This window comes from Rhinatrema bivittatum, chromosome 10 (genome assembly GCF_901001135.1).
Source record: "Rhinatrema bivittatum chromosome 10, aRhiBiv1.1, whole genome shotgun sequence".
Classification (NCBI taxonomy): domain Eukaryota; kingdom Metazoa; phylum Chordata; class Amphibia; order Gymnophiona; family Rhinatrematidae; genus Rhinatrema; species Rhinatrema bivittatum.
The window spans coordinates 64,522,750-64,549,466 of NC_042624.1; the positions used below are offsets into that span (position 1 = coordinate 64,522,750).

The following is a 26,717-nucleotide window of genomic DNA, read 5'->3' on the forward strand; positions in this document are numbered from 1 at the left end:
GCATCTTGCCTTATTCTGTTTTTCTAATAGAAAGTATATTGGTGTTTTAGAGCCAGACAATGGTTGCAGTTAGTGCTGTTTTATTTATTAGTTGGTATAAAAAAGTTAATAAATTACATTTATATTCCACTTTTCACACTTCTTTCAGTGTTGCAAAGTGGATTACATTCAGGTACTGTGGATATTTTGGAAGGGGAGGGTCATTATATTGTAATTGAAATTTAATTTGCTCATGGCTTTCTGATGACCAAGCCCACACCTAAACATGAGTTAAAATAGTCCTGATACAATATGTGTTCCACTTGTTTTTAGCATTTATGCAGGGTTTTCTGGTTGACACCCCAGCAATGCATGTAAATATATACACTGTTGTGATACAATCTTTTAAAGTAAATGTATTTTGCATGTCCTTTTTCATATAAAGTCTTATTATAAATGTATCATTTAAAATTGTGTGTACAGGGGCGCAGGGTTGGGGAGGAAGGCTCTGCACAAAGGTGTACCCTTCACTTAAGGTGCCTAATACCCTTACAGTGGCCCTGATTAGAAAAAGAAAAACCAAATTAAATATTTAAAAAAAAGATAGACCAAGAAGGGGTCAGCACCGTAATTGTTTGTACGGAGCAGCAAACGACTATGCGTCCGTCAGTCTGTGTGTGTTTCTTGCTCCCCAAGCCACGACAATCTTAGGGTGACTGAAAATCAAAAGTTCCCAGGTATGTACATAACCACACAAACTCATACTCTATTATACCCGTCTCTACCTAAAGAAAACAAAACCACACATCCCCACTCACCCCCTACCCAAAAGCCATTCCTGCTCCCATCACCTCCGAAAGAGCAATGCCGTTTGCATCACCCCTTCGGATGCGAAGTGCCTCGGTTAGTATAGCATATTATTCAAGCCCCTGCAGCCAAAGTTAAGGTACATCAACTCCCCTCTCTACAGCTCGGTCTGGAATCACAGGGGATGGCTCCCTGGATAGCACGGAAGGTCGTTCTCCCTCGCGAGACCACGCAGCCACATGGTAACCCTCCCCATTGTGGCCGTCGGTTACCACCTCACCCAGATCTGCCTGCTCATCCAGTTCTGGTTTTTTTTTTCTTTTCATATTGCACACAAAAAGCAAGAGAACAGTACGCAACGGAATCTACAACTCGACCTGGATTAGCCTCCCGGTGCTAACATGGTAGCGGCACTGCCTCCTCCCCACCGCTAGGGACAGTCTCCCTCCGGCTTCCAGATCCGCCAGTCTCTTTCCCGCCTCACCTTTAGTCTTGAAGCGTGCGCATGCGTTGTTCTCTATTAGGCGGCGAGGGGCGAACGGGCGCTGCTGACTTGGAACCTCGGCCTTAGCGTGGTCTGTCGTCGCCGAGAGAGAGCGCGGAGGACGGCCGGACGGGGGAGCTGGGCTGGGAAGGGAGAAATAACTGCGCCGGAGCTGCGTGGTGCTAGTATTGGTGGCGGCAACGCTGCCGTCTTTGTTCTCAGGCGGTGGGCCGGATCGCGGGGTGCATCCGTTGTCCGTGAGGGAGGGAGGAGCGGGTCGGAGATCGGTTGCTGCAATAACAGTTCTTAGCAGCTGTCGAGAAAAACCGGCAGCGGCCTTTGGGCGAGGCGGCAGACCGTGTTGTTTCCGGCCCCTTGGGTTAGTAACGTAACGTAACCATTTACTGGCTTGGGAGGAAAAGTGAAACTGAAATAGCTGGCCTTTGAGTCATATGTGACGACTGTAGCTGTTTTCTCTTTCCTTACATCTGCATTGAAAAAACAATCGTTTTGCGTCCACTTGTGCCTCTCCTCCCCTCTTCCATGCCTTTGCTCACCCTCTCCGCCCCCTCCCCCCTCATCTTTCTAGCTTGCTTTTTGAAGATGTGGGACTTATGAGATTGTTCTGTTTGGTGTCCTATTCACAAATATTTTTAGGACATGTAGAGGGATAAATGAGGATGCTCAATGCCATGCAGGTGTTGCTATGGATGGTTTGGACTGCCAGTACTATGGCTCGTAAAACGGCTTTTGTTGGAAGACTAAAATGGCGGTATGGTGCATACATTTTCGTGTTAAGCAGGCCGATGCAATCAGTGCGTTCACGTGAACGCATACATTTAACTAGCGGTTGCACGCAATTACGTGCACAAAAAAGTGCGTTGAAAACGGAATCTTTCTCCCCCTCCGCATAGACATCCCAAGCAAATTAGCGCATTAAATAGTACTCTCCGATGCAGTCAGGCTGATACTGCAAGATGCGCTCTGCCGCGTGCACTGCTTAACGCGTTTGGACGAGTTAAATTACTCCTTATACTCGGGCTGATACACAGGTCGATACAGTTATGCCGCGTTAGAAAGAGTGCGGCATACCACCAATGCAAAGGGTGATTGAGATATCACCTGGGGAAACAGCCCAAATAGACTCCCTTAATGGGTCGGGAGTTAACACAGACCAGAATTTAGAGCATGAGGGAGGTGGCACCTCTGGGTCTGTGAGTGTAAGGGAGAGAACAGAAGCCACCGTTGGGTCCATGGAGATAACGACACGCCCTGCTGTGGTAACTTTGGACTTAGTGTGGGACTTGATGGTATCAATGTCAAAAGATATTAAGGTCTAGAGAAAAAGATAGATGTTGTTTCAGGGAAAAATCAGCAAGATATAGTACAAATTCAAAGTCAGATAAAGTCTGAAGATAGAATCGAGATATTAGAAGATCTTGGTAAGAGGAATATTGAATTACAAGCAGCTTTAATGAAAGATAGAGAGAGTTTATCTAGACGTATGGAGATATTTGAGAATAACTCCAAACGTTTAAATTTACCTGTACTTAATTTCCCTAGGGTAGCAGGGGAAATTGTTATAGAAACTTTAAAGAGATTTTTCTTGGAAGTATTATTATTTACAGAACAAGAATTTCCAAATATAAGCTATTGCTATTTCCTACCCAAGAAAAACTCAAATTTGAATGCTATGGAGCTACCTTTTCAGGGAAACTTAACAGATTTCTTGGAGGACTCTAACAACCCTATAATAGACAGGGGTATTCTTTTAGTATCTTTTATGAATTTTTCAGACCTGAATAAGGTCATGAAAAAATATTTCTCAAAATACCCTGTCTTATTTCATGATAATCCTGTTAAGATATTTCCGGATCTCTCATTCACTACTCAGCTAAGAAGAAAACAATTCTTGACTCATCGACAGGACGTAATAGATTTAGGTTACTCATATAATCTGAGATTCCCTTGTAATGTGTGGTAAGGAAAGATCAAGATGTCTTTATTTTTTTCTCGCCAGACCAATTAAAATTATTTGTAGATCAGAGGAAAGTAACCACCTCTTCCCCATTATCCAGAGAAGAGCAATGTTAATTTAGGGAACAGGTTCTGTTTTCTTGGTTAAAAAAATTTTTGTGTATGGAATTCTCCCATGTGTTTAATAAAGCCTCTACAAAAGGTTGACAAAAGTACAATTTTCCAATATGATATGTATAATTTTTCTATAATGTAGATAGGGAAGGATTTTCAACCCTATCGTGATTTCATATTTTGGTTATGTAACTGTTAAATATGTAAAGTTATGAAAAAGCAATAAAATATAAATTACAAAAAAAAAAAGAGAGTGCGGCAGTGCCAGGCGCAACCTCGTTCCCGCACTCACAGTTTCTCTTCACCTACCGCTCGATACTCTCTTCAAATTGCATGCAAATGCATGCCGCGTCTGCGAAGCGTTAGGCCCCGCGCAACCCATTTTACTGTACAGGCGCTATACAGCGCCTCTACAGTATCCTGGGTGCGCTGGTACCTGTCATTTCAAATGACAGGCACCAGGAAGTGGATGGTTCCCCCCCTCCCGAAGCAAGGCGCAAATTAAAACGGGAATAAAGTGTAAAAAATGGGGGTAAAACCAAAGGGAGTAAAGTGTAAAAAACCATGGACGACCTCCATATTAACATTGCAGCGTAAGTTGTTTATATGTATGTATAATACCTGTCACTTTCCGAATCCCCCAGGCGTGCGGTCATAGAGGCGGGAGCGGGCGGGTGGGCGCGCATTCGATCCAGGCGGCGGTGGGAGCCGGCGGGCGGGTGGGCGCGTGTTCGATCCAGGCCGCGGGCGGGTGGCCGTGCATTCATCCAGGCAGAGGGAGCCGGCTGCGAAAGCGGCCTCCGGCAGCCCCCGCTTTCGCCGCCGGCTCCCTCTGCCTGCATGAATGCATGGCCCCCGCCGGCAGTGAATGAATGCCTGTGTGATTTCGGCGCTCAAGGCGTGACGTCACGACGCTTGCACATCACGGCATGTGACTGCCTTGAGCGCCGAAATCGCGACGGGCATTCATTCACTGCCGGCGGGGGCTGTGCATTCATCAGGCAGAGGGAGCCGGTGGCGAAAGCTGCCGGAGGCCCTTTCACCGCCGGCTCCCTCTGCCTGGATGAATGCACGCCCACCCGGCCGCGGCCTGGATCCAACGCGCTGCCCACCCGCCCGCCGGCTCCCACTGCCACCTGGATCCAACGCGCGCCCGCCGGCTCCTGCCCGCCTGGATGAACGGGTGCCCGCCAGCTTCCCGCCGCCGCCTCCTCGATGACCGCATGCCTGGGGGATTTGGAAAGTGACAGGTATTTTATACATATATATAAACAACTTACGCTGCAATTGTTAATATGGAGGTCGTCCATGGTTTTTTACACTTTACTCCTTTGGTTTACCCCCATTTTTTACACTTTATTCCCGTTTTAATTTTCGAACACCACACTAACACCAAGTAGAGGGTAGGCGGTAAACTAACAGGTTAAGGACGCGGCAAAATAGCAGGTTACAAAGGAGATAATCTGAGCGCGCGTCACAGTATCGGAGGGGAATAGCTAATTCCTTCATTAAACAGCTAATTCGTTCATTTACATATCATATACATGCTGGGTGCGGAAAGGGTTATGCGTCTGTTTTAAGAAGCGCTAAGGACGCGTGAAACTGGAGACTGTATCGCAGGATCGCCTTACGTGTCCGAATTGTGCGCTCACAGCGGGTTACAGACGGGAAATCTTCAACCGCACGTTACAGTAATTGATCTGACAGAACGGTGCGCTCTGGCTTAGCGCAGGGGTTTAGCCCCTATTTGGCCGTGTGTTTTAGATGCGCTGTTATTACCTCCTTAGACGAAGGGCCGATTCAGTAAACATGCGGGAGAGCCGGCGCTCCGAGACCCATGCCCAGGCATTTCTGGGTGCGATTTTCTATTTAACAGGCTGATACAGAACAGTGCGCTCCAGCGGAGTGCACCGTTAACCCGCGGTTGGACGCACGTTTTCGATGCGCTAGCTTTACCCCTTATTCAGTAAGGCTGATACAGAAGGTGCGCTCGCCCCCCATTTGGCCGCGCTGTTATTACCCCTTATACTGTAAGGGGTAATAGCGCATGGAAAACGTGTGCAGCCAACCACCCCGAAACTAATAGCGCTCATCACATGCAAATGCACGTTGATGAGCCTATTAGTTATTACCCCAGAATTACTGAAAGTAAATGTGCAGCCAAGCAGGCGTTAACCTTAGAAAGCCCTAGGAAAGTGTAACAGAAAAGCAGAAAATAATGCTTTTCTGTACACCCTCCAACTTAATTTCCATAGCGATATTAAGTTGGAGGCTCCAAGCCCGTGGCTGTCAGCGGGTTCGAAAACAGCGCCATTAAAATTAAGTGTCAGTTGTCGGACCCACTGACAGGTGCAGCCTAATTTGAATAGAGAATTGTGTGCCCAGGCACGGGAGAGCGGGCGCTCAGCTCTGAGTGCCGGCTCTCCTGCCATGTTTTATTGAATCAGCCTGTGTGTATAAGCATTTAGCGCATCATAAAAACACACCCCCCTCCCCCCCTCGGAAAGTGTTAGTGCTCGTCAGAAGCAAGTGCAGGTTGATGAGGCTATTAGTTATTCACCTGGGATACTGAAAATAAAATGTGCGGCCAGTCAGCACATTTACGATCAGAAAAAGTGTACAGAAAAGCAGAAAAATTACTTTTCTGTACAACCTCCAACTAATATACTTGTGATATTAAGTCAGAGGAACCAAAAATGTTTAAAAAAAAACAAACCAAACAATAAAAGAAATGTGCTGGCCGGTCAGGTTATGAGACGGATGCTCAATTTTACTGGCGCCTGCTTTCTTAACTATGGCTGTCAGCAGGTTCATAAACCGCGCTCATAAAATTGTCGGTTTCCTGAACCCGCGACATTCACCTCTCCTGGTTGCGCTAATAAGGAGGTGCCAGGGACGTCCCCTCATCTCTAGCTCCTCCTTTTTAGCACAAACTTTCATTTAAATACTGGATCGCGCTCCCAGGAGAGGTGGCTGGGTGCACGTTCGGAGAGAGGGGTGCTGGACAGGGAGCGCCTGTTCTCCCGTGCGTCTTATTGAATAAGCCTGAGAGTGGTGCACTGGCCTAACAGATTTTCCAGATGCTGAAAATTTTGGGACTGATGCAAAACAGTGCGCTCAGTCGAGCAGGTGTTAATTTCTGAGCACCCTTCTTCTGATTTAATATTGTGGTGCTATTAAGTTGGAGGAAACCAAACGTTTACTGCGGCGCAGTAAACACTTTCGGGGCCGATACAGTAAAAATCGTGGGAGTCCCGGCGCGCGCACAGGCCATTCTCCTGTGCGCACGATTCAGTAAATTAATTTATTTAAATTAGGGTCCGCGGTAAAAAGAGGCGCTAGGGACACTAGCGCGTCCCTAGCGCCTCTTTTTGCACAGGAGCGGCGGCTGTCAGCGGGTTTGACAGCCGACGCTCAATTTTGCCGGTGTCTGTTCTCGAGCCCACTGACAGCCGCGGGTTTGGAAACTGGATGCCGGCAAAATTGAGCGTCCGGTTTTCAACCCATGATCCGAGGGCAGATTTTAAATTTTTAACTTTTGGGACCTCCAACTTAATATCGCCATGATATTAAGTCAGAGGGTGCACAGAAAAGCAGTTTTTACTGCTTTTCTGTGCACTTCCCCGGCGCCAGCAGAAATTAACGCCTACCTTTGGGTAGGCGCTAATTTCTTAAAGTAAATTGTGTGGCTTGGCTGCACATTTTACTTACTGTATCGTGTGGGAATGACTAATAGCGTCTGCAACATGCATTTGCATGTTGCAGACGCTATTAGTCTTGGGGGGGGTTTGGACGCGCGTTTGACGCGCTATTACCTCTTACTGAAAAAGGGGTAAAGCTAGCGCATCGAAAACGCGCATCCAAATGCGGGTTAACAGTGCGCTCCACCGGAGCGCACTGCACTCTATCGGCCTGTTTGTTAGCAATAACTGATGGTATTTTGCCTCTAATAATGAAAACATGGTAATGAGCTGCTTTGCATGCATTTGATCTAAAAAGTCAGCAGAATTGTGTGGATTACAAATGACACACAGATTATGGCAGATTGTTTATTGCAAATCAGTATGCTCTTAAAGTAAATTTTTAAAGTCATAATTCATTATTTCTCTGCATTTTTGGTAAAATAAATTTAAAATCTGAAAAATGCGACTTGCTTTAGTATTCAACCATGTCAGACTAGTACTTAAATCTGCTGGGGTAAGTTTCTGCCAGCTTTGCACACTGCTTGGGAGTGATTTTTGCCCATTCTCCTGGCAGATTTGGTCCAGGTTGTTCAGGTTGGTTGGATGATGCTTATGGACTGCAATTTTCAGATAGTGCCACAGATTCTCGATTGGATTGAGATCTGGACTTTGACTTGATCATTATATATCTTTCACCTTTTGGTTCAACCAATCCTTTGTTGCTTTGGCCTTGTGCTTGGATCGTTGTCCTGCTGAAAGGTGAGCTTCTCTCAAGATTTAGTTTTTTAGCAGCTGAAGCAGGTTGTCTTGTAGTATCTCCCTGTATGTTGCACTATCCATCCATCCTTTAGTTTTAACTAGTTGCCCAGTCCCTGTTTACTGAGGAATTTTGCAGTGTTAGGTTTATGCCACACATTGTTTTGAATTTTGGTTAAAGAGCTTTTTTTTTTTGTCTTATCTGACTACAGAAGTTTATCCCACATTTTAGCTGAGTCATTCTGACGCTTCTGACAAACTCTAGACATATATTGATGTTTTTTTCTTCAGTAATAGCTTCTTTCTAGCCACCCTTCCATGCAGAGCTCTTGATATGGTTGACTGGTGCACCTCCACTCCATTCTCAGCCTCTGAACTCTGTAGCTCCTTCAAAGTGATTGTTGGCCTCTCTCTGGTTTCCCTCACAAGTCTTCTCCTTGCTCTGATGCTGAGTTTTCAGGGACGGCCTTGTTGATATTATTCTAAGAAGCATTTAATGTTGTGTTATGCATTGTATATCGCTTTGAGAGATTTTTAATCGGGCAAGTGATTAAAAAGTTATTAAATACATTTTTTTAATTTCCTTAGAATGCTCTTTGGTCTTCATTTTCACAGCTTTCCTTCACATTCACAGTCTGATCATGGTACTGGAATTAGGGGGTCTTTTATCTAGAAAAGCTGACCTTTTTATGCTTCACAGGTAGAGGCCAATTGTAAGTCAATTCTTAGGGCAGTATCTTTCATCTGTGTAAATCTGGATCTTCCACAGCGCAGGAGTTGAATACTTATGCTAACAGCATTTTTTAGATTTTAATTTTATTTAACAAAAGTAGAGAGATAATGAATTATGACTGAAAATTTACCAACGAGCTTACTGGTTTGCGATAAACATACTGTTTGGCACAATCTGCAATGTCATTTGTAGTCTGTACAAATCCGTTGACTTTTTAGGGGGTCAAATATTTTTGCAAGCCACTATACATTGGAGAAAAAAGGGCAGTGCATTTGAAGAAAAGAAATTCTGGTTAACTGTGAAGTGGATGGGTGGGGGTTCTTTTATGCTTTGGGGTTGTGTGGCAGAGGAAATATTGTGTGAATGAAAGAGAGAATGGGTTCAACTAAATACTATGTCTTAGAAGCTAATGTCCCACAGACAGTGAAGGAATGTTAAAGCTGAAAAGAGATTGGATACGTCAACAAGTAAAGGATTCGAAACATACTTCAAAATCAACAATGGAGTTCTTGCAGAAAAGAAAGGAGGTTTTGGAATGGCCTTCATAGTCCCTAGAATTGAATATTATTGAAAATTTGTGGGGAGATCTCGTGCATGTAAGAAGAGCTATGGGTATTTCTGTATTAAAGTGGGAAAAAATTAGATGGCTACAGGAAGCTGATGTTCAGCCAAATGATGTTTGTTACAAAGTACTGAATAAAAGGGTGTACCAACTTCAGCATATGCCATATTCATTATTTTTCTTCTTTTGAATCTGTAGAGAAAACTGCAAATAGTAATTTATGTATTGAAATTGCAGAAAGATTGGTTTAACTTTTACCATGCAGTAGTTGCCAGCTTATTAGCTTAGATTATTGAAACATGCAATTTAAATGAGGGAGCCTAAACCTTTGCATATAACTGTGTATGCAAGACACCAGCAGTGGCACCTGATATTTTATTAACATACTTATTAATTTTGTATTTGAAGGCAAATAGCCTATATACACATATTGCACCTGTTCTTCAAGCATTGCACTAGCTTCCTGTTTTCTGGCGACTGAAGTTTAAAAGTGCTATCTTGATTCATTTTCTATTATACAATCCAGATACTTTATGGCTGAGCTCTCTTCTCCACACATACCAACCCTCGTGGAGTCTTAGGTCAGGCAATAAGGGAGATCCCTTCACTGAGTCTGGCCCGTCTAATCGAGACAGAGGACCGTATACCATGACTTCTCTATGGGCCTGGTTTCTCATTTCAGAATACGCTTTGTTTAGAGATACATTTTTCTGTGATTAACTTTTCTTTGGAGATTTGGAAAAACTGACTTTTCGAGGCATTATGGTATTAACAATCTGATTTCGCTCTAAATTTCTATTTGTTTACTATGATTTGTTTTTATCTGTAATCTTTTTTTTTTTTTTTTTTTTTGAATGAATATCTTGTGACCCACCTTGAACTTTCAAGAGGCAGGATGTAAATCTTTTAATAAAAATTCCTTAATTGTTCACACACTTCCAAAAATAAAATGGAACTGACTAAACTGTTCAAGAAAAGAAAATACCCCCAAGTGGAAAGAAAAAAAAACTATTAATATTATTATTATTTTTAATGAAAAGCAAAGTAATCCATTTCCCATCTAATATCCAAAGGTAGGAAATTCTACAAAACTGAGGCCATGATTGAAAAAGCCCTAGTTCAAAATCAGACCGTTCTCATATCCTTAAAAGATGGAACAACAAAGAGAGCTTCCTTGCACAGATATCAAGCTGATATCCAGGGGAATAGTACATAAATTTAATCTTAAGGCATTCAAGGCCTTTCCTTCTCAAGGCTTGAAAGCAATCAAGATTTTAATCAGGCACTGAATACTTATTGGAATCCAGTGTAGGGCCTGCACAGTCTGACATGACCCTATTTGCCACATTCTGGGCCACTTGTACTCTATGAATTTCTCAAGGAGGATTAAATACTGTTAATAGCTCTTTTGTAAAAATATAGAAGGAATTCAAAATCTGGCATTTAAAAAAAAGTGGTAATTTGAGTCCCAATGGTTTTCTTTCTCAAGTTTACAGAAGAACATGTTTTTAAAAATTACTGTATAATTGAGGCAAGCAAAGTGTTTGATGCAACTTTGCAATAAAATTAAAATTCAAAGCCTTTAAGTATAGCTAGGGACCTTTTATTTTCTGTTTTGGTCTTTATTTTTCCCAGGAATTTATCAGGGTTTATTATAAGAACAAAAATGGAGAAAAGGATTTTTGATATCTGAATGTGACAGAATAAAAAATCTCTTATGTGTGAAGTCTGTTACCAGGTGAATGATGTATTTTTATTTCTCCAGGATTTAAAGCAATACACGGCAGCAGTGTGAAGCTGCCCCCATGGGTGACATAAAGAACTTCCTTTATGCCTGGTGTGGGAAGAAGAGATTGACTCCCAACTATGATATTCGAGCTGCAGGGAACAAGAACCGACAGAAGTTCTTGTGTGAGGTACTGTATATGTCTGTCCTGTCATCTTAATATTTAAGAAGCTCTGGGTTGTTTTGAAATTGTACTACTAAAATCATTTGGCAAGCTGCTATTCCTGAACATACCCAGATCAGTCCAGAAAAGTGGGTTGTGTATCCCTACCAGCAGGTGGAGTCAGAGAACAGTTAGAACTTTGGGCATTGCTACATAATGAGAGTGCCACCTGCAGTCCCTCAGTATTTCTCTGACTCAGCAGGTGGTAGGGTGCATCTCCTGCAGTCTTAGTTTTTTTCAGGGTAGTTAGGAAATTTGTTATTTTATTTTTCCTTCTCGTTTGCTTCCTGAGGTGTTAGGCACCTTCGTGGACCTTCCCTCAGTGGCAGCCAGGCGTGCGGGGGGGTTAGACACCCCTGACTGTGTTTCGCCCGCTCCGTCCTGGGTGCACAGGCCGGGGGCTCCTGGTCTTCCTACCTCCGAAGCTGCTCCCTTGACCCCTGTTAGTGCAGGCTTCAGTAGTTTAGTTGTTTAAAGTTAGTTTAAAAAAAAAAAAGTCTCTTCAGTCTGAGGTAAGGAGTCGGCACCAGGGGATCCTGCTGTGGGGACAGCTTTGAGCCGTCACAGTTTCGTTTCCTTCCTCTCCCGGGCTCCGGGTTGATAGTGAAGGTAGGCAGTGTGTGTAACGGGTCCAGGCCGTGTTTTCAGCACCCGGGTGGCTGAACAGCGCGGTTCCTCGCGGAGGCCTTGTTTTTCTTTTTCCCGCGCTGCTGGTGGCGCTCACGCGGCTGCAGGTCCCTCAGCTGCTCTGACTGCGTGGCTACGCAGTCTGGCATGGCGCCACGAAAATCGGCGGTCTGCCGCTCCTATGGGGCATGTGGGCAGAATTTGAACTCTGCGTCGTTGTGCCCAGACTGCTCCGGTTTGGAAGGCCCGTCAGGGTGACTCGCAACATTCTGAGCAAGAAGAGGATTCCCCCCCTCCCGCTTTGGTCCCCATGGCTGTAGATCCGATGTTGGGGACTGGGGAATAGGCCCTGCAGGAACCCCCCCCCCCCAGATGGGGAGGTAGACACGGGAGATTTTTCCCCAGAGTTTATCTTGTTGATGCATCGGGCCTTTTTGGCATGGAGACAGCCTTCCTTAAAGAGACCTGGCGCGCTAGGGATCCTGCTGAGCCCCCTCTGAAGCAGGGACGTCCTGCAGCCACCCAGCAGCGCTTGGTGGTCCGCTCTCGCCCTGGGGAGGATGGTCGCAAGGATCCCCCATGACCCAGGTTTTGGGGCAGGGTTCCGAGTCTGGGGGTCGGATCTGCGCAGCTACCGGGTGCGGATCCGGACCAGACTCCTGATCCGGTGGATACGGATGATCCTGATGGGGATGACCTCCCTCCGGTGGAGAGTGGTGATCCTACTGTTGTCCGCCTGTTTAAGCGAGATGAACTTCGTCCGCTTATTCCCCAGGTACTGGATGTCCTCTGTCTTAAGGTTACTGAAGAGGATTCTGATAATGAAGGGGTTAATCAGGTTTTGGATGGTATTCGGGGACCATCAACAGCTTTTCCACTGCCTAAGAAAGTCCGAAAGCTGGTGACCCGCGAGTGGGATACTCCGGATGCGGGCTTAAAAGGTGGGTAGGGCGATAGGAAAGCTCTACCCGCTGTCGTCAGAGGTGCTGGACCTGCTGAAGATTCTGAAAGTGGACGCGGCCGTCTCGGCGGTCACAAAGATCATGATACCTGTGGCGGGATCTGCCACCTTAAAGGACACGCAGGACCGAAAGCTGGAGATCCAATTGAAGTGGGTTTTTGAAGTGGCCGCTTTGAACCTTCGAGCGGCAGTCTGCGCTAGTCTTATGCAACGAGCGTGCCTGTGCTGGGTCCAAGAGGCGAGTACTAATGCGGCAGATGCCAATGGTGGAGCGTTGCAGCTGGCCCGTTTGGAAGCCGGAATTGCGTATGGAGCAGATGCGCTATATGACCTCGTTCGGACTTCGGCTCGGTCCATGGTGTCCGTGGTGGCAGCTTGTCGCCTTCTCTGGTTACGGAATTGGGCAGCGGACTTCTCTTCAAAATCCCAACTTTGTAACCTTCCCTTCAAGGGCAAGCTTCTCTTTGGGGAGGAGTTGGATCAGTTGGTCAAGCTCTTCAGGGAGTCCAAGGGCCATAGGTTGCCAGAGGATAGAAGAATGACCAAGAACGTTTTTTCTCCTCGGGCTCGTTTTCGGGACTCTCGCCATTTTCGATCTGGCAGATATTCTGCTCTGGCGGGTCCTAAGTTGACACCGGGTCACCAACAGTCCTTTCGCGGTGGCCGCCGCTCCAGGAGGGACTCTGGACACCTTGGGGCAGGTAGCAGTAAACCCGCCCAATGAAGCAACGCGCACCCATTCTGTCGTAGAAGCTGTTGGAGGCAGATTATCCGGCTTTTACGCGGAATGGGCAAAAATAACCTCTGATCGCTGGCTCTCGGAGGTGATCAGGGACAGTTACTCCCTGGAGTTTGCGCGTCCAGTCCGGGAAATGTTCGTGGAGTCCCGTGTGCTCTCTTGCGCCAAACGCGAGGCGGTACAGGATACCCTGCAGCAGCTGCTCGACCTCAGAGCCATTGTCATGGTGCCGGAAGCGCAGCAGGGACGATACTCAATTTACTTCTTGGTCCAAAAAAAGGAGGGCACTTTTCGTCCCATCCTCGATCTGAAGAAACTCAACTGTTGTCTGTGTCCCTCGTTTTCGTATGGAAACCCTATGGACTGTGATGGCGGCGGTTCGAAAGGGAGAGTTTCTAGCGTCCCTGGATCTCACAGAGGCATATCTTCATATTCCGATCCGGATGAATCATCAGCGGTTCCTGCGCTTCAAGGTCTTGGGTCAGCACTTCCAGTTTCGAGCCCTTCTGTTTGGCCTCGCCACAGCTCCTCGGACTTTCACCAAGGTTATGGTGGTGGTAGTGGCTTTCCTTCTCAAGGAGGGTATTCTGGTCCATCCTTACCTGGATGACTGGTTGATTCGCGCCAAGTCTCGGGAGGATTGCGTATGGTCTGTCCAGACGGTGATGGTCACCTTACAGTTACTTGGGTGGGTCATCAATTTGCAGAAAAGTCATTTGGAACCCACCCAGAAGCTGATTTACTTGGGAGCGCGATTCAATACATTACAAGGCAAGGTGTTTCTGGCAGAGGATCGTCTGTGGAAGTTGCAAGAACAGATTTATGCTCTCCTGCGGAGCGAGCAGCCCACAGTGTGGCATCATCTGCAAGTCCTGGGCTCCATGGCTTCCACCTTGGATTTGGTGCCCTGGGGGTTCGCTCACTTGCGACCGTTACAATGTGCGCTCTTGTTGCGCTGGAGTCCGGTGTCGAACAGTTCCATCTCCCAATGCCGCTACTTCCCGAGTCCAGATTCAGTCTGTCGTGGTGGCTGTTGCGCGACAATCTGGAATGGGGAGTAGACTTGGATCCTTCGGATTGGATAATAATCTCCACCGATGCCAGTCTGTCCGGCTGGGGAGCAGTGTGTGCAGACAGAACTGCCCAAGGGCTCTGGTCTCCGGAGGGGTCCTAGTCCATCAATCGATTCAAGACGAGAGCCGTACGGCTGGCCTTACAGGCGTTTCTCCCCTGGATACGGAACAGCATGGTTTGCGTGTTCTCCGACAATGCGACGACGGTAGCTCACATCAACCGCCAAGGGGGCACAAAAAGTCCCGCAGTTGCGCTCGAGGCGTGCCTCCTGTTCACCTGGGCGGAGCGCCATCTCCAGGGAATTGCAGCTTCTCACGTCACGGGAGTGGAGAAAGTGCAGGCTGTTTTTTTTTTTTTTTTCTCAGCAGACAACAGCTCGATCCCGGGGAATGGCAACTGGCTCGCGATGCATGGTACCTCATTTGCGCCCGGTGGGGTGTGCCGCAGTTGGATCTGATGGCAACCAGGGCGAACACGAAGACGGACAGATTTTTCAGCCGTTGGCGAGAGCAGGGCTCAGTGGTTCTCGACGTGCTGGTGTGTTCCTGGCCCACGGCAATTCTTTTGTATGCCTTTTCTCCGTGGCCTCTCATCGGTCGACTTCTTCGTCGCATCGAACTACATCCCGGCAGGGTGTTTCTGATGGCGCCGGAGTGGCTGCGTCGCCTGTGGTTTGCAGATCTGATTCGTCTGGCCCTAGAGGGTCCGTTGCAACTCGCTCATCTACTGCATCTTCTCCGTCAGGGGCTTCAGCCTTCCATGTCAATCAGGCAGTGGATCTTCCCGGTTTTCCGCACTGGGCTCGGGATTCCCCTCAGGGCAGGGACCTTCATCTATTGGATGTCCAGCGTATTTTGCTGCGCTACCTGGAGGTTACTAATAATTTCCGACGTTCGGATTACTTGTTTCTCCTGTTTGGGGGGCACAAACAGGGTGACAAGGCATCTAAGGTGACCATCTCTCGTTGGATTAAGGAAGCCATTGGCTCCGCCTACATTTCCCCGAGGGCGTTAAGTACTGTTGGGTCTTGGAGCACACTCAACCAGGGCACAAGCGACCTCTTGGGCGGAGTGTCAACGCCTGTTGCCTCAGGAGATTTGTAGGGCGGCAGTGTGGTCTTCTTTACACACTTTCATTAAACATTATCGCTTGGACATTAAAGCTGATGATGAATCGTCCTTTGGTGAGAGTGTATTGCGTGCGGTTCTTTCGGGTTCCCGCCCAGTGCAGGGTGGCTTGGGTACATCCCACTTTTCTGGACTGATCAGGGTATGTTCAGGAAATGAAAATTGGTTCTTACCTGCAAATTTTCGTTCCTGTAATACCACAGATCAGTCCAGAGGCCCACCCCTTTCTTCAGATACCGAAAGACTGCATTGCCTTATGACTTGCTGTTTTTTTTAATTACGGAGCTCCGTGTTGACAGTTACTCGATGGAGCAGTTTCTGAGTCTGTCTGTTGAGGCCACAGGTTGTTGTTTTTTTGTTTGGGTTTCAATTTCGGCCGCTAGTTAGTTCTGTTAGTGTGGGCTTGGGTACAGGCCAATACTGAGGGACTGCAGGTGGCACTCTAGTTATGTAGCAGTGCCCAAAGTTCTAATTGTTCTCTCACTCCACCTGCTGGTAGGGATACGCAACCCAGTTTTCTTGACTGATCTGTGGTATTACAGGAACGAAAATTAGCAGGTAAGAACCAATTTTCATTTCATAGAGCAAGTGGTAAGCAATGCTCCTGGTTTCCTCTGGCAGATTTTTCAAGATTCTGCCGCAGTCGTTAATAGGTTGTCAGATTTTTTTCAAAATTCTAAAACAGTTGTGATTAATATGCTAATAAATGCAAATTTTATTTTTTTTTGAACTTGGTAAAAACTAATTTTCTGACATTTCAGTGTCCAGGTAATTTATTTGGCTCTCTATTGAAGGAAAAGAGATCTTAATAACTGGGGCTGGGAAGGAAGGCAGGGAGGAGAGGGTCTGAGGCAGGAGGGGAAGGGATGGAGGAAGATAGTGATACAGAGGAAGGGAGAGAATGGAAGGATGAGAGAAGAGGAAAAATTGGGATCGGAAAAAGGAGGAAAGAGGGAGGCCTGGGAATTGGGTTGGAGCAGGAAGAGTTAAGATCAGAATGGGGATGGAAAAGGAAGGAATAAAAATCAGGGATTGGGGGAATGGAGGTCCTGATATCTGGAGAGTGCAGTGGCCCTACCCTGCTCTGTTACCTTCTCACCCTGCACTCTCTCCACCTCATTTTTATTGTACGCCCATATACACAGACACCCATTCAGCCACCCTTCCCCAGCAACTTTCACACAAACCCTGATTCTCTAGCCTCCCCCCCCCCCCCTCACACATCTGTCCCTTTCCCATCATCTCTCCCTCTCTTCTTTCACAGCCCTGTTTCACGCAATCTCCCCAATCACACCCCCACCTTCTCCTTTGCTGCCCGGGCCCCAACTGTTGTGTTCAGCTGGGATGCCGTCCTACAATAGAAGTAGCAATTGGAATAGGCTGGCAGAGGAGGAAGAGGACATGGCTGAACAGGCTGCTGCTTTCCTCGCCACGTGATGAAACAAGAATGTGTAGGGGAAAATGACCCAAGAAGGGTTTAGCAGCTGTGACTGAAAGTGCCACCCTGGACAGCAGCTCTTCATCTGGCACCCTGATCTTCCATGTTGATTCTGTGGGGACCAGCTAATTCTGCTGCCAGTATCTGAGTTTGCAGCCCTTCCCACTGCTGTGGGATTGTGGGAAACCAGGTGTTCTGGTGATAGGTGGTTAAATTTATAAGACCAGAGAACCATCCAACAATTGTAGTGATCCTATGATTGAAACTTCCAAGGCTGCTGGTAAGATGGTAGATTTAATATAACAAAATACACAGTATTCTATTGCCATAACTATAAAATTTGGCAGCTGTTGCAAAGTGTGGTTATACGCTGCCAGTTCAGATGATAGTACCTGGAAGAAATGTTTTATTAATAATCAGACACTATATAACCACTGTCGAAAATCCAGTGCCTAAAAATTGAAGCCTGGTACCTACTGCTGTCTAAACTCAGGAGGAAATGCTGCCAGCTCGCGCCTACATGCTCCTATCAACCTAGGCCAGAAAAGAAACATGCACTGCCACTGGAGGGAATGGGATCAGGGAGGGCCAGATGTTCTGCAATAGGATGGAGAAAATAGGAGGACAGAGAAGGCTGGGATAGGGGTTTGCCTGAGAGCCATGTGGGAAGGGGGACTGCATATGATAGTGTGAGGGGAGATGAGAAAGCCAGGAATGGGGGAAGAATGGGTTTGAACGAACTAGGGGAAAAGCAGTAAAGGGTGTGCGAGAGCCAGAGTGGGAGGGGGAATGTGAAAGTAAGCTAGAGGTAGTAGTAGTGATGGAGGTGGTGTGGGAGTGGGGCAGAAGTGATGATGATGGTGTATGAATATGAGAGAGAATCTGTGAAGGGGGAAGGAGAGTGACAAACCAGAAGCATCAGGGGAGAGGTGGTGAGGATAGGTGACAGAAAGCTGTAGATAATGAAGGAGAAGAGGGAAAGTAACAACATAGCCAGAAGTGATGAGGAGGGGGAGAGAAAAAGGATGAGAGCTCAGAGGAGTCATGGGGTGAAAGAGCCAGAGCTGTGATTGGGAAGGGAGAGGGTTTGAGAGAGAGACAGGGGGAGGGTGGTGGTTTACTGTGTAGGAGAGAGACCCAGAGAGGGCATTGGAGGGGGAGAAGAGAGAAAAGGGGAGGGGGTGGGGCCATGGGGAAGAGAGCAAAAGAAAAGGATAGGGGTACTGTGCTGGGGGATAGATGTGTGGGGGCAGGGGGGGAAAAGAGGGTAAGGAGAGAAGGAGCAGAATAGCACAAGAGGTGGGGTGGGAGGTATTACTTTGCAGCCACTGATTTGCCATTATGGGAGTTGGGGCATGCAACACTTGGGTTGTAGAGAGAGAGACTGGTGGAAGAAGGGTGACAGGATAGAGAGATTGGGGTTAGGATGTGGGAGAGAGACTGGTAAGGGACAGGATAGGGGGAGGGGGAGAGAAGCTGGTGGGGAAAGATTGAGGGATTGAAAAGGTGAGTATGAGGGAGTCTTCATTGAAACCACCCCCCCCCCCCCCCCCCCCCTAAAAAAAAAAATGAGGCTTTTTGGTACTGAGCATTTTACTTTGTGAAAGATTGGCCACCCCTCTCATAGCACATGGAGTGTTTGTATCGAAGCACTGGATTTTATGGCTTTTCCTTTTGTACACCAACGACTTTACTCCTTCCAGTGCAAGATATTGGGTGATTTAGTACTTAAGATGAGCATGGTTCTTGGTTTTTTAAAAGATAAATATAAAAGTTTCCAAGATAGCTCATCAATGACCCCATGTCCTCTATTAATAGAATTAATAGAAATTCAAGAGATTTCAGTGTGTGACTGTCATGTAGCTGTTTCTTTCGACTGTTAATATTTCATTAGAACATATAGTCTTTGTCACTGTCTGCTTCTGGCCCTCCATTTGGCTCTGAGGATCTGCTTGTAGAGTGCTGCCTGGATGGTGGTATTTGAGCAAGTACTGGAACTCTGCCCTCACTACCCTCTCACATACTCTTTTACTGAAGATCTGGTTCTTGTCTCTTTTGCAGGTGAGGGTGGATGGATTCAACTATACTGGTATGGGCAACTCTACCAACAAGAAAGATGCCCAGAGTAATGCTGCAAGGGACTTCATCAACTACCTTGTTCGAATGGGAGAAATAAAAAGTGAAGAAGTTCCAGCTTTCACAGTAAGTTTCAACATTTCACATGCAGAATGCACTGTACTTTGCAAGCACATGGTATAAGTGAGAACTGAATATAAGAAATTGCCATACTGGGTCAGACCAAGCATCCTGTTTCCAACAGTGGCCAATCCAGTCTACAAGTACCCAAAAACTAAGTCTATCCCATGCTACTGATGCCAGTAATAGCAGTGGCTATTTTCTAACAGGCCGATTCAGTAAAAGTCGCGGGCGAGCACACAGGCCACTCTCCTGTGTGCACGATTCAGTATTTAAACGAAGGCCCATGGAGAAAGAGGCGCTAGGGACACTAGCGCATCCCTAGCGACTTTTTGGACAGGAGCGGCGATTGTCAGCGAGTTTGACAGCAGACGCTCAATTTTGCCGGCATCTGTTCTCAAACCCGCTGACAGCCACGGGTTCGGAAACCGGATGCCGGCAAAATAGTGTCCGGTTTTCGAGCCGCGGGCCGATTAAAAAAAAAAAAATGTTTTTTAAATTTTAATTATGTTTTGCTTTGTGACCTCCGACTTAATATCGCCATGATATTAAGTCGGCGGTGTACAGAAAAGCAGTTTTTACTGCTTTTCTGTACGCTTTCCCGGTGCCGGCAGAAATTAACGCCTACCTTTGGGTAGGCGCTAATTTCTGAAAGTAAAATGTGCGGCTTGGCTGCACATTTTACTTAGTGAATCACGCAGGAATAACTAATAGGGCCATCAACATGTATTTGCATGTTGCGGGCGCTATTAGTTTCGGGGGGGGGGGGGGGGGGGTTGGACGTGCGTTTTCGACGCGCTATTACCCCTTACTGAATAAGGGGTAAAGGTAGTGCGTCGAAACACGGGTTAAACAGTGCACTCCACCGGCCTGTAAGTCAGTTTGATTAATAGCAAGTAATGGACTTCTCCTCCAAGAATTTATCCAATCCCTTTTTAAACACAGCTATACTAACTGCACCAACCACATCCTCTGGCAACAAATTCCAGAGTTTAATTGTGCGTTGAGTAAAAAAGAACTTTCTCCGATTAGTTTTAAATGTGCCACATGCTAACTTCATGGAGTGCCCCCTAGTCTTTCTATTATCCGAAAGAGTAAATAACAGATTCACATCTACCCGTTCTAGACCTCTCATAATTTTAAACACCTCTATCATATCCCCCCTCAGCCGTCTCTTCTCCAAGCTGAAAAGTCCTAACCTCTTTAGTCTTTCCTCATAGGGGAGCTGTTCCATTCCTCTTATTTTGGTAGCCCTTCTCTGTACCTTCTCCATCGCAATTACAGAGAAGGGCTACCAAAATAGATATATTTAGTGACCCTTATTTGGAGAAAAATGGGTCAGGGTTACATCTGAAAGATTCTTTTTAAGTAAAATTTGACTAATACAACCATAACTTTAGCCCTGTGGTCTTTTGAGACTGTGCTTCTCTGGGCACTGAAAGCTAACTAGGAAAGGCTGGTAGCCTAAGTGGAAGGCTAGGTGGTTCTGTCTCTGTAGATGTCACTCCTTGTACACATTGAGAGAGGGTTGATCTTTCTGTATTTGTTCTGTTCACACTGTTTTTCCTTTGCAGGTGGGGCAGATGGATACTGCAGATGGTAAGGGTGAAGGGTTTGGTGATGCATCCAAAGGGCCTCTTTCTCCACACTTGAGCATTAAGAGTGAAGGAAGTAAGTATTTCAGATAGCTCTCTGGTGCTTTGCAGACATAGTGTCTTCAGCTACAAATGTTACTTGGAGCTAAATGTTGGCTACAATGTAGCATGCCATTATCAAAGAGTACCTGCTTGTTTTGTGATTTCTGAGGGCTGCTAGATAGAATCTCTGACAAAGAATCAGAGACATGCAATGTAAGGACCTGCCAAAAATGGCACAAGTGGCACAAAATTGTTCAGCAGCAGAACTATAGTTAGCCGTTGGTGAAAAGGTCTTTTGTGCTTTGAGAGACCCTGGTAACTCAACTATTTCCTGGATGAAGACACACAACTGTGATTTCCTAGCTTGTAGCCAGATGGACTCAGGACCAGAGGGTATTGTGCTCTTCTGCCAGCAGATGGGAAACGGAGTCAGATTTCAAAGCTGACGTCACTCTAGATATACTCCTGCAGTAACCTCAGCTCTTCAGTATCTCTCAGTCTCCTAGCAGATGCGGACACTATCCCACACACTAGAATATTGTTAAGAATTACAGCAAAGAAGAAAGAAAAAGAAAAATTTACCTTAAAGAAGATCGAGCCTCGCTCTCCTGTGGTGAAACCTAAGGGTCCCTCCCCCCCCAGTTGAGAATTCCTTAGGTGATTTCCGAGATCCCTCAGGAGTGCCTTGGTCCGGTAGCCGGTTCCCCCAGAGTGGCTGAAAGGCAGCAGGTGCAAAACCAAGCAATATGTATGTTTTTAAATGGGCGTGAGTATGGAATGAATGTGTTAGTTTAGGTTTTATTATGTTTAGTTAGGCAAGTTTGTTGTGTATTCAATAAACTGTTACACATTGAATTATATGTGTTCTCTCTATTTGTGATTTATTATTACCAACAAAATACCGGGCACTATTCCATCTATTTTATCGTTCCCAAGAAGGAAGGATCATTCCGGCCCATCTTTTATCTCAAGAACGTCAACAGTCATCTGCGGATACTACACTTCCGCATGGAGACTCTTTGCTCCGTAATAATGGCAGTACAACCAGGAGAGTTCCTGACCTCCCTGTACCTCTCTGAAGCCTACCTTCACATTCCAGTCCATCAAGATTACCAGCGTTTTCTACGCTTTGCGATACTGGGTCACCATTACCAGTTCCGAGCGCTACCCTTTGGCCTAGCAACCGTCCCCAGAACATTCTCCAAAATTATGGTGGTCGTGGCGGCAACACTGAGGAAGGAAGGAATCTTGGTACACCCTTACCTTGACGACTGGCTGATCAGGGCAAAGTCTCCGGAAGAGTGCCGGCAGGTGACCAGCAGAGTCAAGAGCCTACGGGAGGAACTCGATAGGGTCATGAACAGGGGCAAGAGCAGTCTGCAGCCCTCTCAATCCCTAGCCTTGCGATGCCGTGAAAAGAAATGGTGCCAAGACCCCGCCCTATCCCATTTAGCACTTTACAAATCCACCTTACAAACATACCGCACAACCATCCTTAGAACAAAAAAAGACTTCTATGCCAGCAGAATCCATGACCTATAATACAATCCTAAAGCCCTTTTTACATACATCGCTGAGCTCACCAAAATTCCCACCCTCCTCCTTGCCTGATGAAGATACACAAGCCAAATGTGATAACCTTGCACTCTACTTCTGCGACAAAATCTCCAAACTCATACAACGCTTTCCTTCCACATCCCAGCCCACTACATTTATTTATTATGTATTTATTTATAACTTTTATATACCGGCATTAGTATGCAAACATCATGCCGGTTTACATCATAACTAACAGACTGAAAATACAATTAACAGGGCAGGGTAAAACAGGGCGCATAAATACAAGTGCAGACAGTGAGGAGGAAGAGAGCAAACATCAACTTTGAACGGTGACAGGAAGGCAAACGAGAGTCTATATACAATTTAGGTACTATTTACAGGATATACAATTTAAGTACTACTTACAGGATTAAAGGAGAGGAAGAAGATGGAGTCAGTTATTCTGGGTAGGCCTGTTGGAAGAGCCAAGTCTTTAGTTTCTTTTTGAACTTAGAGTAGCATGGCTCAAGTCTAAGTATAGTCTGGAGGGAGTTCCATTGCTTAGGGCCTGCAATGGAGAGTGCACTGTCCCTTGTGGCGGATAGGTTACATCCCCCTTAACAATCCCCCTCTCCACACTTAAGACCTTTGAACTGACCTCCTTCACCGAAACAGAAGCTATTCTAAGGAAAATGAGACCAGCGCGGCACCCCTCCGACACCATCCCTACTAAAGCCCTCCTGTCCATCCCCAATACAATTGCCAAAACTAGGCTATTCCTCATCCCCTTCACTGACTCATTAACCAACACCCTTAAACATGGGAAAACGTCTTGTCATCTATCAATAGCCGCCTCACCAACCTGAACCTAGCCCTCAACTCATCCAAAACGGAACTTATCATCCTCTTCTCTTCCCCCCCCCCCCCCCCCCCCCCCCCCCCCCCCCCCCCCCAAAGCTTTTACATTCGCACAAGTACGAGAGCTTGGTGTCACCATTGACCACCACCTCAACCTAAAAATGTTTATTAGCCTGACAATGAAAGAATGCTATTTTAAACTTAACACTCTTAAAAAAGAGACCCAAGCCACAATCCTCACCAAAATAGACTACTGTAACTCCCTACTCATCGGCCTCCCCAAAGCTACTATTAAACCCCTACAGATGCTTCAAAACTCTGCTGCCAGAATACTTACAAACACTCATAAAAAAAACCATATCACACCCATACTCAAAGATCTGCACTGGCTCCCCATCTCCTACTGCATAATCTACAAAACACTCACCTTATTATATAAAACCCTTCACAACCAGAATATGTGCTGGTTAAATGACTCTATACTTTTTCATACCACTAACAGACCTACTAGATCTTCTTATAAAGGCACCCTTATACATTCCCTCACCTAAACTCTTCCACCTAAGCACCACAAAAGATTGTGCCATTTCCATTGCAGGTCCTTACACTTGGAGCTCCATGCCTCCCGACCTCCGACAAGAACAATGCATACAGAAATTTAAGAAAAAACTTAAAACTTATTTAAACAAGCCTACCTTTAATCCTCCTATCACTCTCGCATCTCTTATTTCGCATTCCCCATGCTAGCCCTATCCAATTAACCCCCCCCCCCCCCCCGCTGCTCTTTCTCAATCCATTGTTTCTCATCCTTTGTAATTGGTCATTTAATCATCTCTCTGGTCTAATTAAGATATTGAAATAACTTTAATGCCTCAAATACTTTTCTCAAATACCCTTGATTTATGTAACTTGTTTTATCCATTGATCAGTGCCCCATGTTTATTCCTATGTATTTGTTTTTATATGTTCAGCTTTAAATTGCTCTAGGCAATATCATATCATTTGTTTCAGCTTTTTCTGACGTTCAATTTAGTTTTTAATTACCCTTATTGCCTTAGGCCCTGTTTCAAATTCCCTTGTTCTATGTAATTTTTGTTTGTTAATACTGTTCGATGTAAACCAGCATGATGTACCTACGAATGTCGGTACGAATGGCCTGGGGGCCTGTTTCGACACCAAACAGAACAGTCTTCTGGACTTCCTAAAGGACGGTATGAAGAAAGGGTTGTCACTTAATTCCCTCAAGTTCCAAGTAGCCCGCACTGTCCTGCTTCAGAGCCGAAGTGGACGATATCCGACATCAACTCATCCGGATTTGTCCCGCTTCCTGAAAGGAGTTAAACAACTCTGGCCACTCCTAAAGTGGCTGCTGCCCCTATGGAATCTCAATCTAGTATTAGACTTCCTAGCAGGGACTTCCTTCAGACCAATGTGTGGTCTGACACTACGCCTCTTAACATTGAAGACTGTATTCGTGGTGGCAATATGTTCAGCTCGTTGTATCTCCGAACTACAGGCACTATCCTGTCGGGAACCATTCCTTAGGTTCACTCCTGGAACCATACAGCTGCGCACCGTCCCCTCCTTCCTACCGAAAGTGGTCTCAGAGTTTCATTTGAACCAGGCCATCTCCCTGCCATCTCCGGATGAATAAGGACTCTAAAGACTCAACGCCGCCTTCGCCACCTAAATGTCGGCAGACTCTGGTGCGATACTTGGAAGAATCTGAACTGGTACGCAAAACAGATCACTTGTTAGTTCTTCACAGCGGGAAGAAGAAGCAAGGAGAAGCGGCCTCAAGGGCAACCATAGCCCGTTGAATCAAAGAAGTAATCAAGGCTTCCTACATAGAGGCAGAAAAAGCCCTTACCACTACAGGTTAGGCTCATTCTACAAGGGCCCAGGGCAGTCTCTTGGGCAGAAGCCAAGCTGCTGTCGCCCGCCGAGATCTGTTGGGCGGCGACGTGGTTCTCCATGCACACCTTCTCCAGGTTCTACCACCTGGATGTTCAGGCCAGAGAAGATGCAGCCTTCGCAAGGGCAGTATTAAGTGGGCCAAGGGCAGCCTCTCGCCCTGCCCGGGAGTAGCTTTTGTACATCCCACTGGTCCTGAGTCCATCTGGCTACACGCTAGGAAATGGAGAAATTACTTACCTGATAATTTCGTTTTCCTTAGTTGTAGACAGATGGATACAGTATCCTGCCCACGGCTGCCCCAGAGAAGGAGAACCTCGGAAAGCGAACCTCAAGACTAAGCAAATATGGGAAAGCCACTGCCTACCCTTAGTTCAAGACACCCACAGTTTGTCTGGTGTCGGCGTTAATTGGTTGATTGCACTGGCGGACTCCAGTCTTGAAATCAGTTGAATCAGTTCAATCAAGTTTCATCAAGTTAATTAAGCAAAGATATATCCACAGTGGCTTTTCGAAGAGAATACTGAAGAGCTGAGGTTACTGCAGGGGTATATCTAGAGTGATATCAGCTTTGAAATCTGACTGTCTCCCATCTGCTGGCAGAAGAGCACTTAACTCACTGGTCCTGAGTCCATCTGTCTACACTAAGGAAAACAAAATTATCAGGTAAGTAATTTCTCCATTCCCTTGTTTAACATGAAGCTATTTTATTTTAAAAATAATAAGCCTATAATTTAAACATACACTTTTAGCCTCTTTGATTTGAAAAGAGGCTTATCGGATGATACTGAATGTGTGCATGTTGTGGTTTGTGTGTGCCAATTCATGACTGTGCAATGGCTGGATCACCAAGCTTTGTGTAGGGGCATAAGACTTTTCAACTTTCCAAAATGGTTGGGTGTGAGGCAGTTTTGGTACTTTTCCCATAAGAAATACATGGGTAGGGTTAAACCGAGCTATCTAGAATGTCACCCTTTCTACAAGTTTATTAGGACTGCATGTTTAGAGGGGAGAATCAACTAGAGTGTTTAGACAACCCTGGCATGCTTATCTAAATTGTTGCTATGGAGATTCACTAGGTAGACAAAAGATCAGAAAATATACTGTATATACACCATCCTTTAAAGAAAAAACATCCTGCCTTCTATTTAATTTTAACCATGCATGTAACAGAGAAGGCAATAAACAATTGCAATTTCTATTTTCAAAATTCTTAGATTGTATTACGGTAGCTTGATTCACAAGAAATGGAGAGCCCTATTAATCGTTATTACTGATGTAGGTTGTATCTCTTTAGTGCGGAGCCTTTTGAAATAAGTGTTTCCACTTTTCCTCTGAGCTGTTAATGTCAGTCAGACTCTACAGCAATAAAGAAGAAAGAAAACTGTAAACCACCACTCACCATGCATTTCAAAGGAATCTTTTTATGCATTCTTTCTAGATTCAATTCCCAGCTCTGGATATGGAGGAGGGGCTCAGTGGCATCGTGGTGCCAACCTGAAGGATTACTATGCCAAGAAGGAGGAGCAAGAGGCCCAGGCTGTAAGTTGCAAAAAAATTTCT

General features: G+C 45.9%; 1 protein-coding gene across 1 annotated transcript in view; it reads left to right on the forward strand.

Moving 5' to 3' along the window:
• Positions 1-1,274: 1,274 nt before the first annotated feature.
• Positions 1,275-26,717, forward strand: part of DHX9 (DExH-box helicase 9) — a 164,097-nt gene continuing 138,654 nt past the window's right edge. The window contains exons 1-5 of the mRNA XM_029617881.1: positions 1,275-1,403; positions 10,861-11,011; positions 19,072-19,212; positions 20,781-20,877; positions 26,596-26,696. Of these exons, the coding sequence (XP_029473741.1) occupies positions 10,901-11,011; positions 19,072-19,212; positions 20,781-20,877; positions 26,596-26,696 (450 nt within the window). The 5' untranslated portion in view covers positions 1,275-1,403; positions 10,861-10,900. The remainder of the gene's footprint in view (positions 1,404-10,860; positions 11,012-19,071; positions 19,213-20,780; positions 20,878-26,595; positions 26,697-26,717) is intronic.